Raw genomic sequence first — 19,255 nt, forward strand, 5'->3', positions numbered from 1 at the left:
GACCAGGCCTCAATGTTCCCGGCAATGCTCGTTGCAACTGGAAACAGAGCGGCATTTCTCTGCTGCATTTAAAGGCAGTTTTCGATATGCAGCGAGGAAATGTTGGAATAATATTCCACCACCAATCCGGAGCCAACGTAATTTACCTTGTTTAAAAGCTAAATTAAAGAAATTTATTTTTGAGCACAAAAAAAAAGAGGATCTGCTAACTATAGACACCAGTGCAATCTAGTATGCTTGTTAAAATTTTTGTATGTATAATATCTTGAACTATAGTTACATGAGGTAAGGTTAACGAAGAACCTGCTACCTAAGATAAACGTGTAAGAAGTGTAATTAGAAAGGCGGGCGCTACTTATGGCATTCGTGTGTGGCGTCATTTAGTGGTCCCACTGGAAGATCAGCGCTGGTTGCAACAGTAATCAGCATTATGCTGAAGTGTGACCAATTTGTGAGAAACACTCAAATTTGTTTTATATATATGTTTTTTCCATTATATTATGTAAATATTGTGTTTGTAACAAATAAATAGATTTCTTTCTGTCAATTCATTTTTTGAAATAAAAGTTACGCCATTTAATCGGTCCAGTCAATTGTAGAGTGGCACTGACATACAGTTTCCAGGCATTAACATCGTATATACAATTAGAAGAATACTGTTATATTGATATTATCGACAAAAACATAAACTAGATGTTTTGATTAGGATATAAAAGATATGGAAAGATGCTCTGGACTCAATGGATGTGTTCAAGAATCTAGGCATGCTTATTGCAGTCTCTCAGCTAAGGCTCTATCTACAGGGTCTACTTTTCAGTTAATATCCTGTTCTAGTTGGAGGAGGCCTTTGTCCAGCTGGACGTCTTTCGGCTGTGGCGAAGTGAATTTTTTATTTGGTTCAAAATTATTTAAGTTTACGTTTAAATTTTTTTATACTAATATTATTTTATACTTACTTGTAAATATATATGTCATCTTCAGAATCTGGGAATTAATCGAACTTGCAGTTAATAGCCGAGTACTGGTAAACATACATTTACATATTATGCAAACATACGCCTGCAAATAATATATGATTTATCAATATATGTATAGGGTTTTATATTAATTTAAGACGTTTATGTTGAGTGGTTAGTAAAAAGTTTAAACGTGAAATATAAGACCTCTTTTTATATTAAGTATAATTATGATCCTGGCTGTTAAGAAATTTCAAATATTTAATCCTAAATCTATTTGAGTTTGATATGGAACATTTTTGAAGTACAATATATCCGAGCTGCCCATCGACAGGGCATTAGTATTTTTTTCAAAATTTTTGTTCACCTAAAATTTTTGTAAAACTGTTTTAGTCTACACGGTTTTTATATTTATTTTACACCGGATTTCACAAAATTTGTAGTATTCATTATGGTAAGTTTATATTTAATAATAATATTGGTATTTTAGTTATTGATATGGCATTTTCAGTGCTTGCTTATAGGCTTAATTGTAATAACGTTAATTTTTCTTTCTGAATACTTTTATAAATTGGGTATAACATATTGAAATGTACATTATATCCTTTTCAGTTAGGTATAAATGAACCGCTTACAAAATATTCTAGTCCGATTCAATTAATTTAAAATATTCTAGTGCAAAGAAAAAACATTTGGCAATTGAATTGAAATTATATAAAAATGTGAAATATAAATATCCTAACTTCTGCAATCTCAATTTATGACCAAAGAAACAATCATTTTAAGCAATGTACCAATCTGTAACCAAAACTGTCAGTTTTTTTTTCATTTGATGTAAAATACATGAGATTCTGTCATGATTATTTTATGACAGTAAGGGACGAGACGAGCAGGACGTTCAGTTGATGGTAATTGATACGCCCTGCCCATAACAATGCAGTGCGGCTCGAGATTCTTGAAAAACCCAATAATTCTGAGCGGCACTACAATTGTGTTCGTCACCTTGAGACATAAGATAGTTAAAGTCTTATTTGACCAGTAATTTCACATTGTATTTTTTATTAGAGGCTGTAAACTGTGGTGTTAATCAAATTTATCAGCCATGGCTTTGCCATTTCTCGACAATTTTGTTTTGAGCAGAGGGAGTGCATCTCAGTCCACGTGGGACAGGCGGGGGTGCAGATGGGCGTGGCTTGCTGGCAGCTGTACTGCCTCGAGCATGGCATCAGACCTGATGGCACTCTTCCTGCGTGTGAGACCGACCCTAGCTCTAGTGACTCTTGCTTCAACACGTTCTTCTCGGAGGCCGACCGGGGGAAAATGGTGCCAAGGGTCGTGATGGTAGATCTGGAGCCTACAGTTATTGGTAAGTACAATCGTTGAACTTCCAATGCGGCATATTGCAATTCCTATATTTATCTTATAATTCCTACAAACTCAAAATCAAACTCAATTATTTCTATCCAAATTAAGATTCCAAACAGTATGCCTCAGACCTAAGTAGTAGCGCTAGAAACTCAGCGGGCTGCTTTTTTCACAAAAATATGGTTACAATGTAATATCGTTTAATAGAATTTATAATTTAATAGCCTGAGGGCGGTCGTTCCATTTTAAATCTCTGATGTCTTTTATGAAACTCATTTATGCTGTAGTAACTTTTACCACAAAAACGTTTCTTAACAATTTCGTAAGACTCATTAATTTATTTGTACAATTTTATGGGATCATATTCTAAAAGTTTAAATTATATTACCCGATAAAAGACTAACTCGACTACCGAGTAGTAGGCTGAAATACGCTAATGTGGTTTTGTACATACATAACATTATCAAATATATATTGATATTCTACATTTAAAATGTTTATTTCTCTAATTTTTTTCGTAATAATTCTTAAATAATAATAAACTTTATTAGCAACATAATTACACTACTTAACAAAGGTCATAATTTATAAAATAAAAAGGAATCAAAATATGTAACTTAGACATAATTTTATATAGCAATAATAAAGAAAAATAATATAAAAATATATAAAACAGACCAAGTGAAATTTAAAGAGAACAATAACATTGAAGAGCAGTGCAATCACTTTAGTGTTGCCAATCGGAGGCCCACTACATCGAGCAGTCTGAAGCTCGACACTGATTTTCAGTGGGCACTGGACTATATTCAAATTCGAATTCAAATTCAAATATTTTTATTCAAAATAGGATTCAAAATCACTTATTGAACGTCAAAAACTACCACCCATTCAAATTCATTTGTTTTGTACATTTTCTGGGATCATATTGTAGAAGCATATACATCGCCCAATAAAAGACTTACTAGCTCGACTTAACCGAGTAGTAGGCATAACAAGTTTGTTTGTTCCTCGTGTTAACATTATGAATGTCACAGTTCCTAGCAAATTCCTCAATGTGCTTATGAACATTTAGAACATTATCAAGAATATATTGAGAAGCAACAGTCAAAATGTTTATTTCTTTTAATTTTTCTCTTAATGATTCTTTAGGACCTAGGTTATAAATAGCGCGAATAGCCCTGCCTTTCTGCGACACAAAGATGGTATTAATATCGGCCGCACTGCCCCATAACAATATACCATAGGACATAATACTATGAAAATAACTAAAAATACTAGTCACGCCGTATCTATGTCAGTTAACTGTCTAATTTTTGTAACCGCATGTGCTACAGAACTAAGCCTATTCGCCAATCCTTCAATATTGGGGCCCCATTGTAATTTGGAATCAAGAGCTAATAAATATAGTAGATTCCACTGGTTTTTCCACCTCTCCGTTTAATAAAATACTCGCATCTACATTTTTCACATTTGGGGTGGTATATTTAATATATTTGGTTTTATGACTATTTAACAATTAGTTATTTGCGCTAAACCAGTAATAGTATAAGTAAATAGTAGTAGCAATAGTAATAGTATAAACAATATAGGACCTAGGTTATAAATAGCGCGAATAGCCCTCTTCTGCAGCACAAAGATGGTATTTAGATCGGCTGCACTGCCCCATAACAATATTCCACAGAATTTAACACTATGAAAATAACTAAAGTAAACTAATCGCGCCGTATCTATGTCAGTTAATTGTCTAATATTTGACCCCATATTATGTATCTGGGATCTAGCCATAGGTTATTTTTAGATTCAGTAAGATTCAATAGTTGATTCACAATAAGCCACCATCATCCACCAGAAATGGCAAGTCGTCTCTGGTGTTGCAAGATAGTTTAGGCGTTGATCACAAAAGAAACCTTGACACAGCTTTTCATTTGGTTCTTTCATGTCACATTTCAATTTATATTTTCATAAGTTGAAAATACAAAGGAAATTTGAAAACAAAATTTATGAATGATGCGGGACTCGAACCCGCTACTTAATCGTATCGTTGATAAATCTTGCATGTATTGTTCAACTCTCAGGTTGTGGCTTCATCTACAGGATCTACTTTATAGTTGATAACTTGCTCAATCCCAATAATTGCATATTAAGAAATTGAGATGTCGCTCTTTCAAATCTTAATGATTTTTTTTTATGTGATTACCCTCACTTCTGAGATTAATTACAAAAATTTGAAAACAAAATTTATGAACGAGGTGGAGTTATTGAATGTTAAATAACTATGCTAAATTTTTTAAGATGAGGTTCGATCCGGAGAATACCGTCAGTTATATCACCCCGAACAGCTGATAACTGGCAAGGAGGATGCAGCGAACAACTATGCTAGAGGCCATTACTCCACTGGTCGCGATGTACTTGGGCCAGTTATGGAGCGCATCAGGAAATTGGCAGATCAGTGCACTGGCCTTCAGGTGGGTTGAAGTATTAAAGAAATCACCCGGTTTATACCACTTCTACGCGCGGCATATTGATGTCTTGCGTCCTATAGCCACGCGAACATACAAGAAATTCATATTATGAACAGTTAGTGGGTCACATTTCTGGTTACAATATTTCCAAACCGATCAAACTTTAAATCTTTAAGCCAGATTATTTTCATTTGAGTTCTTTTTTTATCCTGGCTTTTATTTTTCCCGTTGTAGTATATGGCAATTTAAGGCGGTAAAGTTTATTAATTATGAAATTCCGATGGGACGATTAACGTCTGATACAAATATGAAGATGGGCTTTGAAATGTGGAATTCACATTTCGTTATAAGTTTGGGAAACTCCTTTGAAGTTAAAATAAAATAAAAATGTTTGTTACTCCTTTCCAATGGCCGGCAACGTTCCTGCAAATCCTCTAGTGTTGCAGGAGAACTTGAGCGGTGGTGACCAATTGACATCAGGTGACTCCTTTGCACAGTATGGCGGCTAGATTATGGGTAGCACGAACGGCGCCTATTTCTGCCGTGAAGCAGTAATGTGTATGCATCATTGTTTCGGTCGAAAGGGTGCCGTATTTAGTGAAATTACTGGGCAATTTTAGTGCCGCTCAGAATTTTTGGGTTTTTCAAGAATCCTGAGCGGCACTGCATTGTAATGTGCAGGGCGTATCAATTACCATCAGCTGAACGTCCTGCTCGTCTCATCCCTTATTATCACAAAAAACTATATACCTTGTGTTCCCCTATGTGTTTCCCTTCCGTAAAAACCTTCCATTAAGTGAGCCTTATGGTCATCCGTTAACGACTGACACAAATATTGTTGTTCACCACATTATTGTATTAACGCAGGGCTTCTTCGTGTTTCACTCGTTTGGAGGAGGAACAGGGTCTGGGTTTACCTCACTGCTGATGGAGAAGCTATCAGATGAGTTCGGAAAGAAGAGCAAATTAGAATTTGCTATCTATCCAGCACCCCAGGTTAGAAACTTACATCCATGATGCTTTATAGAAGAATTTTAATAACCTCTTTATTTGGGTAAGTAAAAGCATCGACACGTGTACCTCGGCAACGGTGGATAATTTTTCACGCCAAGCAGAACGATTGTTTGATGAAATAAAATACTACCAAAATCAAAATATAAACATAGTTTATGATTCATAGTACATGAAACAATTCAGAATGGGATAGTCCTTTTTTAAAGTCATTTATTTTATATTCCACAAGACGCGATCTATGATGAAATATATCTTATAGCGTTCTACATGTCAAATATAATGATGCGTTTAGGAGGCTGTTGGGGCTATCGTGGCGTTGTAGTGCGTCTGGAATGTTTGCTAATGCATCTGTGGATGATTTCTATGCCATAATGCGCAAAAAAGCGGTCTCCATGTTGCAGCTTCTACGTGTAAGCAGTAACAGCACCCTAAAGATAAAAAGAAACACTGGATACAGTTAGCTCTAGGTTTATAAATATATTTGACTAATAATACTAACATAGTTCATAAGAAATATTGTTACTAATATATATGGAGATCTCTCTGAATTAAATAAATAAATATACGCTGGCTTGTGACGCCACGGCTGGCTATCTCGTTTCCTTTAGTCTGAGTGATGTTATAGGTTTCAACAGCGGTGGTCGAGCCGTACAACGCCGTGCTGACAACTCACGCCACCATCGGTCATTCGGACTGCGCCTTCATGGTGGACAACGAAGCCATTTACGACATCTGCAGGCGGAGACTCTCCATTGAACGACCGACATATGCCAACCTCAACAGACTAATATCGCAGGTAGGTTTGTTGTGCAGCTCCTGCACTGACTTCTACTATTTCCCACTGGACTGGCGGCTGTCAAAGTGCTTTTGTTTGCTGTTGGCTATGTGGCGATAGTCTGCGGTACTAAAACTAGTGTGACAACCGCAGACAAACATCGATAGATGGTGGGAAACTATTCACAAAAGAAAATTGTGTACTTTATTACGTTGATTTCCTGAAGTATAAATAACACGGAAAACGAACGAAATTAATTCAGAAGTGCTGCAGAAGAGGGCTATTCGCGCTATTTATAACCTAGGTCCTAAAGAATCATTAAGAGAAAAATTAAAAGAAATAAATATTTTGACTGTTGCTTCTCAATATATTCTTGATAATGTTCTGTATGTTCATAAGCACATTGAGGAATTCTCTAGAAACTGTGACATTCATAATGTTAACACGAGGAACAAACATAAACTTGTTATGCCTACTACTCGGTTGGGTCGAGTTAGTAAGTCTTTTGTTGGGCAATGTATATGCTTCTACAATATGATCCCAGAAAATGTACAAAACAAATGTGTTACGAAATTTAAAATAATTGTTAAAAAACGTTTGTGTGGGAAAGGTTATTATAGCATAAACGATTTTCTTAATGACACCACGGACTGGGAATAAAGCGAACACCCTCAGGCTCTTTAATTATAAATGTTTATAGTACGATATTACATTGTAATCCATATTTTTTATATAAAAAAGCCCGCTGAGTTTCTTGGGCCCTTCTCAGGTCTGAGGCAGTCTCTTTCGAATGGGAGGTAGTTTTTGACGTTCAATAAGTGATTTTAAATCCTATTTTGAATAAAAATATTTGAATTTGAATAAAGTTATCGCTAAGTGTTAATACGCAGGTGGTCTCATCAATCACAGCGTCGTTGCGTTTCGATGGCGCGTTGAATGTGGACCTCACAGAGTTCCAGACCAACCTGGTCCCATATCCGAGGATACATTTCCCACTCGCCGCCTATGCGCCAGTTGTCTCTGCTGATAAGGTAACTTTTATTTGCTTTACATATTGTAGATTTTGTTTCCTGAAATAGTACTTCTATCTACCGCAAAATAACTGGTCATCAAGTCAAAATGCGAAAATCCACCCGCGTGTTTAAGAACGGATAAATATATCCGTTAATCCATAGATAAAAATACTTTTAGCGCTGGACATAATAGATACATAGTATCTATGTATGTATGTTTGTATATTTATTTTACAATATTTATATTTAATTAGCCAACCCGACAGACGTTGTCATGTTAACACGTCTTAAGTTTGAAAAATCAGTCCAGCCGTTATGAGTTCACTAACATGGGCAGGAGTATGACATATGGACTGAATTGAGAATCTTAAGGAATCTCAAATTCACTGGAACACACAAAAAAATCATCAAAATCCTCTTAAAGAAAGCTAAAAGACAATGGGTGCACAATCAGCACTACGTCGAGGTACGGGGTGCCAACGCATGCAGGTTTAGCCGTGTTGGGTCGGCGTAACTCACTCATCGTTTAATTATAAAGTGACTTTCATAATAACCTTAATTATGCTTATTAACTGCTGCAGACTAATAATGCTCGTTTATATTATATAAGTAAAGATCTATTACGCTCCTGTTTCTTTTTTGAAAGTGTAGGCTGTCAATATGGTACTGGATACTTGTCCTATTCCAGTTCAAACAATTTGTTTCGGTGTGAAGGGCGCCGTAGCTAGTGAAATTATTGGGCAAATGAGACGTCACATCTTAATCTCAAGGTGACGAGCGCTATTGCAGTGCCGCTCAGAATTCTTGGGTTTTTGAACTTATACTTCTTTAGGCGCGTTATGAAAAAATGAGTGAAATTTTATGATGCGCGCGCATCACTGTAACACGACATTAACGGCACGATAAATTTTCTGACGTTTGCGACATTCGTTTTTTTTGGCTTCTTCGTCCATTATTAGGATAGGCAAAAGGTTCAAGCCCGTACAGCCATGGTTGCAAATTTTTTCAATATTGCTCTTTCCAGAAACGTAGAATAGCACGACGAATAAATCATTTTAAAGATTTTTGCTTTGTAAAGCCAAATAACCTCTTGCGTGCATACATAAGTTCACATGCACTTTTTTCAAGAATCATGAGCGGCACTGTATTGTAATGGGCAGGGCGTGTCAATTACCATCAGCTTCTTGCACGTCTCGCCCCTTATTGTCATTCAAAATTAAATTTCAGGCATATCACGAAGGCATGTCAGTCTCGGAGATAACCTCAGAACTGTTCGAGCCGCAGAACCAGATGGTGAAATGCGACCCTCGTGACGGGAAGTATATGGCGTGTTGTCTGCTGTACCGCGGTGACGTTGTACCCAAGGATGTGAACGCTGCCATTGCAGCCATGAAGGGCCGGGCTGGTATCCGCTTTGTGGATTGGTGTCCCACTGGCTTTAAGGTTTGTCATTAGAATAGCAAGCCTAGTGAAGTTTGAAGTCGCTTGGATCGAGCAAAAAATCGAGATCTTGGCACTGAAAGATGTTTTTTTTTCTATTGTATGGATAACAATATGATACATTTTTAGTATCTAACTCTTTTATACAAATAAAACTGAAAACAAAATTGACAATATGAACGATGCGGAACTTGAATCCGCGACCTCTCGCAGTGACGTATCGTTCATAAAATCTTGTATGCTTTGTTCAACTCTCAGGTTGTGGCTTCACAGGATCTACTTTACAGTTGATAACCTGCTCAACCCTAATATATTTATATTAGGAAATTGACTCGCTCAATCGGGGGTTCGATTTAAAAAAAATGTTTTATTTGTGTAATTAACCCCAGAAGTCCGGGTTATCACATTAAAAACATAAGAAATTGAAAAATGAAAAAATCACTTTATTAGATCAAAATTACACTTATGAATGTCAAATAATTTTCCACCATTTTGGAAAAGTAAGAATGGCCAGCATTATACATTTAGATCATTTATAAGACAAGATAGACTATGACAGATGTGAAAACGTCGAAAAGAATTGGGTTTAGATGTAACCTCCATTTTGACTACACTACCAAAAAGTGTCAAACAAAACGCGAGTGTAAGACGTAACTTGTCACGTAACTAAACTAATATTCCCGGTCTGTTTTTATCGCTTGTCTAATAGCAATGTAAGAATTATATAAGATTTTTCATTATATTTTATACAAAGCGGTGCACCTAATAAACGCCGTGATTTGATTACTAGTGTAAGTTAAAAAAAAGTGATTTATCATATGAAAAAATTAGTGACGAGTGTGCAAAATGAATCAATACACTGTCAACAAGTAACCTGGAGACAGGATCGTCCAGGCTCCACAAGCATGAAGCATGGATCAGCCATTTCATATTTTATCTTATATATAAAATTCTCGGGTTTGTTACCAAACTCCTCCGAAACGGCAAAACCACTTTGTTTGAAAGTTTGTGTGTATATCGGGTAGATCTGACTCGGCCAAAATCTATTTTTCATACCCTCATATAATGATTATTGTAGTACGATAAACATTTTATGTACGATGTATTTATTAGTAGGTCTGAGAATCTTCCATCTATTTTTTACACCCCAAAAATTTTAATTATTGTTTTTTTTTATAACTTTATATAGGATTACAACGTTGATGCTGATGACTCAGACTAGCATGTTTTTTTCTATGAAAATAAGGGACGAGACGAGAAGGACGTTCAGCTGATGGTAATTGATACGCCCAACCCATTACAATGCAATGCCGCTCAGGATTCTTGAATAACCCAAAAATTCTGAGCGGCACTATAATTGCACTCGTCGTCACCTTGAGACATAAGATGTTAGTCTCATTTGCCCAGTAATTTCACTTGCTACGGCGCCCTTCAGACCGAAACACAGTAATGTTTACTCATTACTGCTTCACGGCACAAATAGGCACCGTTGTGGTACCCATAATCTAGCCGGCTTCCTGTGCAAAGGAGGGGTTGGGGTTGGGGCTAGGACTGGATGTAGTAAAATGTTCGTAAGTACGATGTTTATGGTGATGTTTGGTGTCTTCAGGTCGGTATAAACTACCAGCCCCCGTCGGTGGTGGTGGGAGGTGACCTGGCGCAGGTGAAGCGAGCTGCGTCCATGTTGAGCAACACCACAGCCATCGCGGAGGCCTGGGGCAAGCTCGACCACAAGTTCGACCTCATGTATTCTAAGCGGGCTTTCGTGCATTGGTTCGTTCATTCAAAATATGTACTCACAAGATGATTATCTTTAATTTTATGAAAATAAGGGACGAGACGAGCAGGACGTTTACACTGATGGTAATTGATACGCCCTGCCCATTACAATGCAGTGCCGATCAGAATTCTTGAAAGACCCAAAAATTCTGAGCGGGCGCTACAATTGCGCTAGTCAACATGAGACTTAAGATGTTAAGTCTCATTTGCCCAGTAATTTCACTAGCTTAAATATCTGCAGATAACAGGTTACTAGTTATAATGTTCTCAAACATGCTTGGAAATTTGAGCATTATTTTGGCAACCTTCTTCGAGATAAATGGAAATTGCTGTACTGTCCAAATAATGCGAGCTTTTGCTGGCCGCTAAGTTTAATGAAAATACATATCTATCGTGGTTTAGCGGTCAAATCAATTACATAATTATTAAAATCTGTCGTGTAATTTAAAAAAGTATCGATCTTTTACTCTAAAACATGGCAACCAAGGACATAACTTATTGGTTTTATTTAAATTTCGAGCTGGCTTGCAAAAATAAAGCTGTTTATTGAAAGAAAAAGCAAATGAACACTTTAATAACATTAGCACTAACTTCTTAACGAGGAAAAGTAATTGTATTCGACAAAATGAGCTCAAGTGTGATGAACTTTAACGTCTCCAATTTGAGGAGGCGGCAAAAATCGTTTAGTTTTAATTTCCGCGCATTATTTGAAGTTCTATTCATGCAGGGAGCCTATATGTCATGCCGATGACAGGCGTATGACGCAAAGCTACATACAAGATGGAAAAAAACGAATTGTTGGTTTTCATGTCGTCTCTCTTCATTTAATAATGCTTGTTATTTAGAGATAAATGAATTACTTATAATTTATAACTAACGTAGTAGTTTCTGAAATATAAAAAATAAGTATTTAATGGGTTAGAAACAAAATGCTTCTTCTGTAATATGAAATTAAGTACTATCACTCAGTTTCGTCGTCTCCGTAGTCAACAAGTTTATTTATCCATACTTAATAATGGAAAATATGATTAATCATTAATCACTGTTATCTGATATATATCATATGAGACGGACATTGAAAGAACATTATCTGACAGAGTCACATCTAAGTTTACTCTTTATCACAAATAGGAAACGTGCGGAAACATTTCAGTTAAATTTAATAAGATAGGGAATCTAAATGGTTCGCTAGTGGACAAAGTCGCCATGGAGGCTCTAATTTATTGTGCCGATAAATCCATGTTTAGTTATAAAAAAAAATATATTTCAGAAACCATTATGTTAGAATCAAATGTTGATAGACTATCAGTCACTACGTTTTTTGAAACATGGTGTTTATATTAATACATCATTATGACGAAACGGGCATGAAACGTACGCTCCCTGTATATATAAGCCTTGGCCACAACTAGATATTGACTGACCTACGTATTTGTACTTCGGCTTCGCCTTGTCCCACATATACACGTTCGTCCATTAATGCCTCTTTTGCTGGCCGCTGCAGTAATGTAACTAATTAATATTGACTTTAAAAAGATGATATAAAATAACGTCAAAATGTCTACTTCGGACGACATTTATTGTAGTGGCAATTGGCAGCCTGGAAGCAGTTACTCTTCCGATGAATTAAAAAAATATGTTAACAGGTATGTCGGCGAAGGTATGGAGGAAGGCGAGTTCACGGAGGCGCGTGAAGACCTCGCAGCACTCGAGCGGGACTACGACGAGGTCGCCATTGAGACCTCGGACATGCCGCCGGGCGAGGACGAGATGTGACGTCATCCTGTGACGTCAACTGCTTGTGACGTCACGCCACGCGCTCGCCATTCGTCAGAACATTCAAAGCGCGCTTTTCATGTAGGAAGCTGAGTACCTATTGGTAACGTTGCACACAGAGCGATACAGCTTATTTAAATCCAGGTGATTGGTGACTGTAAGGTTATATTAGATCATCGAGTAAATGCATTGTTACCAACATGTCCCGTTGATAAGCGGGCGTGAAGCGTCGACACCAAAGCGGACGCAATAAAAACTGCGGCCCAATGGTTATAATGTTGATTATTGCAGTAATGTGAAATTTAACTAAAGGTTTGAAAATGTCCGCGGAGGTCGGATGATGCTAACTTGCCCCTTTATTACTTAAATCTGAAAATAGCATCGGTAATATTATAAATTAACGAGTTTATAGCAATGCACTCCCTCGTGTTTCTCTGTCGAACAATCTTGCGACGCTAAGGTGCTCGAGGACATTTTATTCAAAATTTTTAAGCAAATGTTTGACAGAGAAATGATAGTATTGGCAAATTGCGAGACGTGGCAATGCTTATATTGTAAGCGTAATTGTTTTGTATGTCTGTGTATCTAAAGTCTTAAAAAGTTTAGTCCTGTGTTGTATTTTGTTAAATAAAGTTTTACGTGATCACAAGATATTATTTACTACTCCCGATTTCATATCCTTTCTCCATTTTATATCGATTGTTTCTATGATTTCTTGTATCAGACGGCTATATAATGCTAGGTTAAAGGATGATGGCTAGAATGCATATTTTGGGACCAAGTTGCGTACATCATGGAAACTTATTAATAATTGTAAAACTTAACAAAACTAAGAAAAAAGTTAATCGTAAGTGAGTCTAAAAAGCGGGAGAAAGAAGATACGAAGAACCTATAAGTAAAATGTAACCTAAAATTATTAATATATATCTATCTACTGTTCAATCAATTATTTGTATCTTATGTCTATGCCTAATTATTGTCTGCTAAAAGATAATATAATATATATGTGGAAGGTTGGCCAGTAGCTAATAATTGAGGATTCATAATTCTTTTTTTCAAACAGATATCGAATCTTTTAAGACACTTACCTACTGATTTTAGTAGGTATAAAAAACGATAATAATCTTATTGAATCTTAAGTGAATTACTAGGTACTGAATTACTGATTTGAGCTGTAGGCATAGATAGTTTGATAGTGTCGGAACATCCATTTATAAAATGACTCATGTCAAATAAATGTAGATGTCAATAATCAATTACGCAAAACGTTCCGTTAGTGCAAGATGACTTATTTTTTATTAAATTAAGGCTAAGTTCATATGGCCGCGCGGTACCGCGCGGAACTACGAACCGCGCGGCACAAGATCAATATAAACGATAATTATCGTCTACATTACCGCGCGGTACCGCACGCCAACGCGCGGCGCGCTCTGACCCGCGCGCAAGATCTAGAACCGCGCGCTGCCGCGCGGCCCAAGTATTTCAAACCTGTATCGACCTGTTCAGTTGATCCGCGCGCCTTGAGACGGAAAGACACATAGATCGATGCAATGAGTACCGAAGATGACATTGTGCCTATCGATTTGCTTATCGACGAAATCGAAAAAAGAGATGCGATTTGGAATCTTAACTCTAAGGATTATTCAAATAAAATATTAAAAAGAAGGTCTTGGGAAGAACTAGTTTTAATTTTTTGCAAAAATGATGATTCCGAAGAAAAAAAGAAAAATTTGGGTAAGTTGTTTTTTAATTAGTTTTATTTATTTAAAATAAGTTTTATAAAATCATCACCTATTACACCATTTTATCTTGCCAATCTAATTTACCTTCAGTAACAAAATAATTTGTGAATTTAGTTCGAATATTATCTACTTCATGGATTGCTCGTCCACTGTTAGTTGGATTCACATTAGGTAATGGCGCTGGATTGATCATATCATCCTGATTTATACCATCTCTCATCCTTACCAAGTTATGTAAAACACAAATAGCTTTGACGATATCAACAGCAAAATCTATCTTCACGTCTATTGGCCGGTGTAAGATACGCCACTTGTTACACATTATGCCAAATGTACATTCGACATACCTTCGTGCTAAAGAAAGGCGGTAGTTAAATATTTTTTTTTCTTTTGACAACATTTTACCACCATAGGGTCTCATCAAATTTTTAGTCATAGCGAAAGCCTCGTCAGCTACAATTACGTATGGTAGTTTAAATGCATCGCTCTCATTATTTGTGATAGATCTAGGCTCTGGTAAGTTCAACGAATTTTCTGAGAGTTTTTTGAATAATGACGTTTCCTTGAAAACACCCGAATCACTGTCTTTTCCGTAAGCTCCAACGTCTATCCATATGAAGCAATAGTTAGCATCACATAAAGCCATTAAAACTAATGAGAAAAAGTGTTTATAATTGTAATACATTGATCCTGATTCTGGTGGCTGTATTAAACGAACGTGTTTGCCGTCCAACGCTCCAACACAATTTGGAAAATATGCTTTATTTCAAATTGTATAGATATTTGTGTCCAGATTTCTTTTGTTGGTGGACTCATGACCAAAGTTTTTAAATTTCTCCAAAAAACTTGGCACACTTGCTTAATTATACCCGATATCGTAGACTTGCCAATTTTATAACCATATTGTAACTCTGCAAATGAAGAACCAGTTGCTAGGTACCTGTAACATAATAGTTATTTAAGATACACGTGCATAAAGTAGATCTTTACCGAATAAGTGCTACAGTGAAAACACAAGCATAGCGAGTGTTTACAGTGTGGCACGCGAGCATAAAGTGCATATGCTCACGTGCCACGATAAATATTCCATTTCTATTCCTACTCCTATTCCTCGTCAAATTCCTATTCCCATACCTATTCCTACCCCTACTTACTCCTATTCCTACTCCTATTCCTATTCCTAATTCTATGTCTATGTCTATTTCTTTTAAGGAAATCTTTACTGAATAAGTGCTACAAAGAAAACACATTCATAGCGAGTGTTTACAGTGTGGCACGTGAGCCTAAAGTGCACAAAGTACAATTTGCATAAAGTACGAGTAGGTCATAAGGACTCTTTATGCACCCGTATCGTACAACATTTTTCAATAGTTTTGCAATGAAAACTAATAATTAATTATTTACTTTCTAGGATCGATTTTGCAAAAAAAATGGAAAAATTTACGAGATGCCTATGTAAAAGAACTTAAGAAAACAAAACATTTGAAGTCTGGTTCCTCAGCATCAACACCATCTTCATTTTCGTATTTCCAAAGATTGTCATTTCTTAAACAAGTTGTCCAGAAACGAAAAACTGACAACAGCCTTGATGTTGCGGAAGTTACAGAGAATCCTGATTTGGATAGTGCAGTTAACAGCAGCGGCGTTCAAGCTTCAACAGAAAATGTGCCCCGGAAAAAATTCAAACTTCACCCTGCCGATGAACATTTTGCAAATCTTTTACAACAAAGCATAAATACTCGAAATAATAATGCAGCAGAAAAGAAAGATGACGATGAAGATAAATTATTTTGTCTTTCATTGGTTAGGGAAATAAAAAAAGTTCCTGAAAACCGGCGTTTAAAACTGAAAATTGAAATTTATAATTTATTAGAACGATACCAAGCTACACGAGCACAGCCACTTGAAGATTTTAACTACCCGTCTACTTCATATAGCTCACAACGACCACCCAGAAACTATCATGCTTCATTTCAAAGTTCTCAATATAGCAACCCAATGCAGTACTCTGATAGAGAATCAACACAATATGGCTATACAACTAGTTCATACACTTCACCTCCCACAAGTTCATCGCAAGCAACATCACCCCCGGGTGATGTTACTTGTGACCCGTCATACGAAGATTCTCAAGAATTAGATCTGTTCAATTAAACTAAAAGTTAATTTGCCAAGAAGCCTCGCTCATAATTTCTTATTTTTTATAATTTTTACTGTGATTATGATTAATAAACAGTTAACTTACCGCAATGTTACAATGAGTTTTTCTTTTGGTGATATGCAATATCTTACAGCATTTTCACTGGATTTTAAATCATTTTCAATGAAATCGTATAAAAAATCAAAGGTTGCAACTGACATACGGAAATAATTAAAAAAAATTTCTTCATGTAACCTCAACTTAGGGTATAAGGTGACAAACAGGCTTGAAGAAAGTCTGTCACTTAATATTGGATGCACCCAGTATCGCCTTTGTCGTCTTCTGCGACGTCTCAGTCTTCTATATAAAATCCACAAGCAAATTGCCTCCTCCACGTCCATTGTATATCAATGTTAATGCCAGACTGGCGCTCGTATATACCCTGTCATGTGAACTCTCACATCGCGCGTCGGCGCGCGGTGCCGCGCGGCCATATGAACTTAGCTTAAATAATTGATTTCTTTTCAATCCCATATCTTAGCGCCTCGATTATTTTTGTACAAACATCGTATAAACTTAAGTTTAATTATAAACTTGTACCATGCTTCCTTAATTTGAAAATTATGTGGGTCCATTCTCGCCATCCTCCTTCTCGTAATTGCTAATTCTTGATCCAATTTGCTGTGAACGCCTGGACCATTTGGCTTGGCGTTGTGTAGAAATGTTGTCATTGTCGAGAGTTTTCTTTAATGACAGTAAGGGACGAGACGTGCAGGACGTTCGACAATGCAGTGCCGCTCAGGTTTCTTGAAAAACCCAAATTCTGCGCGGCACTACAATTGCGCTCGTCACCCTGAGACAAGATATTGAAGTCTCATTTGCACAGTAATTTCACAAGCTACGGCAGCCCTTCAGATCGAAACAGTAATTTATTATTGGAACGAAGTTCTGAAGCTTGGAGGGGATAGGGATTTTGCTGCGCGACCGAACTGAAAAAAATGTGATAGTAAAACCGTAAGAAAAAGTCCGTGGAAAAAAGTGCGTGGAAAAGTGCGTGGAATAAAACCGTTAAATGAGACGTGCGCAGGCGCGACAGTCGCATACACAAGCGAGTAGTGTATAATACCTAATTGAGCACGATTTTTTTTGCAATTTGTGTCGATTCTACATTAGCCGAAGGAACTTCGTTCCTACCTGGTGTCCCACGACACCACATCATTTTTTAATAAACATTACTGCTTCACGGCAGAAATAGGCGCCGTTGTGGTACTCATAACCTAGCCGGCATCCTGTGCAAAGGAGCATCCCACTGGTGTAGTAGTGTTCCAAATAGCTGTTTTACTTATTTTTACGTTTGCACTGATATAATTCGAAATAATAACCTGTACACACTATACTAATAAATGGAGAGCCGTTTTTTTGAAGTTAACTCCTTTTGGAGCGTTAGGGAAGACATGCGCGCGGACACCGTCAACACAAATTCGTCACCTTGACGTAAGCCAACACCTAACGACCGTTCCCAATATTTAGTCTACCTCTTACTAGAGTTAAAAATCGTAACTATCGTTGACTTTTCTGTCCCAATAAACTTATCGACGGTAACTCACCTTATCCGTACACGCTGTCTGTCAATGGGAGGACGAAAAACTTACCAGCGATAGAAGTTTGATGGGAAATTTCAATTCACGCGTTTTTATTGGGACGCGATAAGAAAGACTTATCGGGTTCTATTCTATTCTTTCTACTATGGCTCCTGTGGAAGGTATACCATACCACAAGTTTGCCAATGTCACGTTAAAGTAGACCACTAAGCTTAGAGAAATTTTGTATTCTAATTTGATTGGTAGTGAGTAGCTTCAAATTATTGACTGCTAATTACTGAAGTAGCAGGTAGTAATTTATCTCTACTTGTAGATAGTATATTGGGAACGGCCGTAAATAGTATCATTCTTCAGCTACCAAGCCTCTTGTAAAATCATAGTTTTTCTAATTTTTAAAAATAATTTAATGATATTTAATAACAAGTTATTTAACTTTGCGGTATAAGATTTTCATTACTTTTATTTAATACCTTCTCTATTACAATACTGTTTTTTCGTAAGCGTAAATTAGTATACAGAATAAAATTTAAGGCGAAGAGTAAGCAGAAAACACGCAAACAAGGTGTTTTAGACAAGTTTTGTGGTGAAAGTATAGCATTTGGAGCTATGAACACTACTTAATCATATTACACATACTCTTAAGTCTTATTTGTAAGTTGCTAATGCTTGCTGTTAATAAACTTAACACTCCAGAGCTATTATGAACTACCATCTTTGTTTGCAGTTAAACAAGTTTTTTCTCGGCATGATGCATTTGTATAGTATACCGCTCTCATAAAAGTTGTTCTTATAGCTTTTACTTTTTTGTGTTGGTACATTTATTAAGATAAGTAATCAATAATGAGGATTGTAAGCAATTAAACTATTTGCGCCTGTTAAAATGATAAATTTTCGACGCAAGAAATTTGAAAATATTGGCTTTGTTACATAGAAGTCGTGAACTCAAATCGGTCAAGGTCGCTGGCTATTAGTGTCGCCTTAAGGATTTTTCTTTTATAACGCCAAAGAATAATAACTTCTTGCGTGGGCACACACATTTTTTTCGTTCGGTTATACTGCGAAAACAACTTATCATAATCGGAATAATACTTATTCCATAAAATGCAGCGTATATTACCAGTGGCCAGGCTCCTTGGATGCCGGCTAGATTATGGGTACCACAACGGCGCCTATTTCTGCCATGAAGCAGTGA

The 19,255-nt window shown here is 36.6% G+C and overlaps 3 protein-coding genes across 6 annotated transcripts in view; 2 read left to right on the forward strand and 1 right to left on the reverse strand.

The window, feature by feature from the left end:
* Window positions 1-19,255, reverse strand: part of LOC126970614 (uncharacterized protein ZK1073.1) — a 255,934-nt gene that overhangs the window by 163,501 nt on the left and 73,178 nt on the right. Inside the window, exon 9 of one of the 3 annotated variants that reach the window (XM_050816716.1) lies at window positions 5,933-6,225. The exons of 1 other annotated variant lie outside the window; for it this stretch is intronic. In XM_050816716.1, coding sequence (XP_050672673.1) covers window positions 6,202-6,225 — 24 coding nt within the window. In that variant the 3' untranslated portion in view covers window positions 5,933-6,201. Of the gene's footprint in view, window positions 1-5,932; window positions 6,226-18,015; window positions 18,070-19,255 lie in introns of those variants that run through there. One more of the 3 variants, XR_007730674.1, reaches the window with a different exon arrangement.
* On the forward strand, window positions 1,249-13,229 carry LOC126970578 (tubulin alpha-8 chain-like). Of its 2 annotated transcripts, none has more exons than XM_050816572.1 (9): window positions 1,249-1,410; window positions 2,097-2,322; window positions 4,614-4,786; window positions 5,651-5,779; window positions 6,423-6,593; window positions 7,463-7,603; window positions 8,813-9,028; window positions 10,635-10,798; window positions 12,451-13,229. In XM_050816572.1, exons 1-9 carry the CDS (start codon window positions 1,408-1,410, stop codon window positions 12,578-12,580), a joined length of 1,353 nt encoding a protein of 450 aa, XP_050672529.1. In that variant the 5' UTR covers window positions 1,249-1,407; the 3' UTR covers window positions 12,581-13,229. The 2 variants fall into 2 exon arrangements, with proteins under 2 accessions (XP_050672529.1, XP_050672518.1); XM_050816561.1 differs by having other exon boundaries at window positions 1,251-1,410; window positions 2,094-2,322.
* Window positions 13,886-16,580, forward strand: LOC126970702 (uncharacterized). The gene is made up of 2 exons (XM_050816798.1): window positions 13,886-14,314; window positions 15,734-16,580. Exons 1-2 carry the CDS (start codon window positions 14,131-14,133, stop codon window positions 16,474-16,476), a joined length of 927 nt encoding a protein of 308 aa, XP_050672755.1. The 5' UTR covers window positions 13,886-14,130; the 3' UTR covers window positions 16,477-16,580.

This window comes from Leptidea sinapis, chromosome 1 (genome assembly GCF_905404315.1).
Source record: "Leptidea sinapis chromosome 1, ilLepSina1.1, whole genome shotgun sequence".
Lineage (NCBI taxonomy): Eukaryota > Metazoa > Arthropoda > Insecta > Lepidoptera > Pieridae > Leptidea > Leptidea sinapis.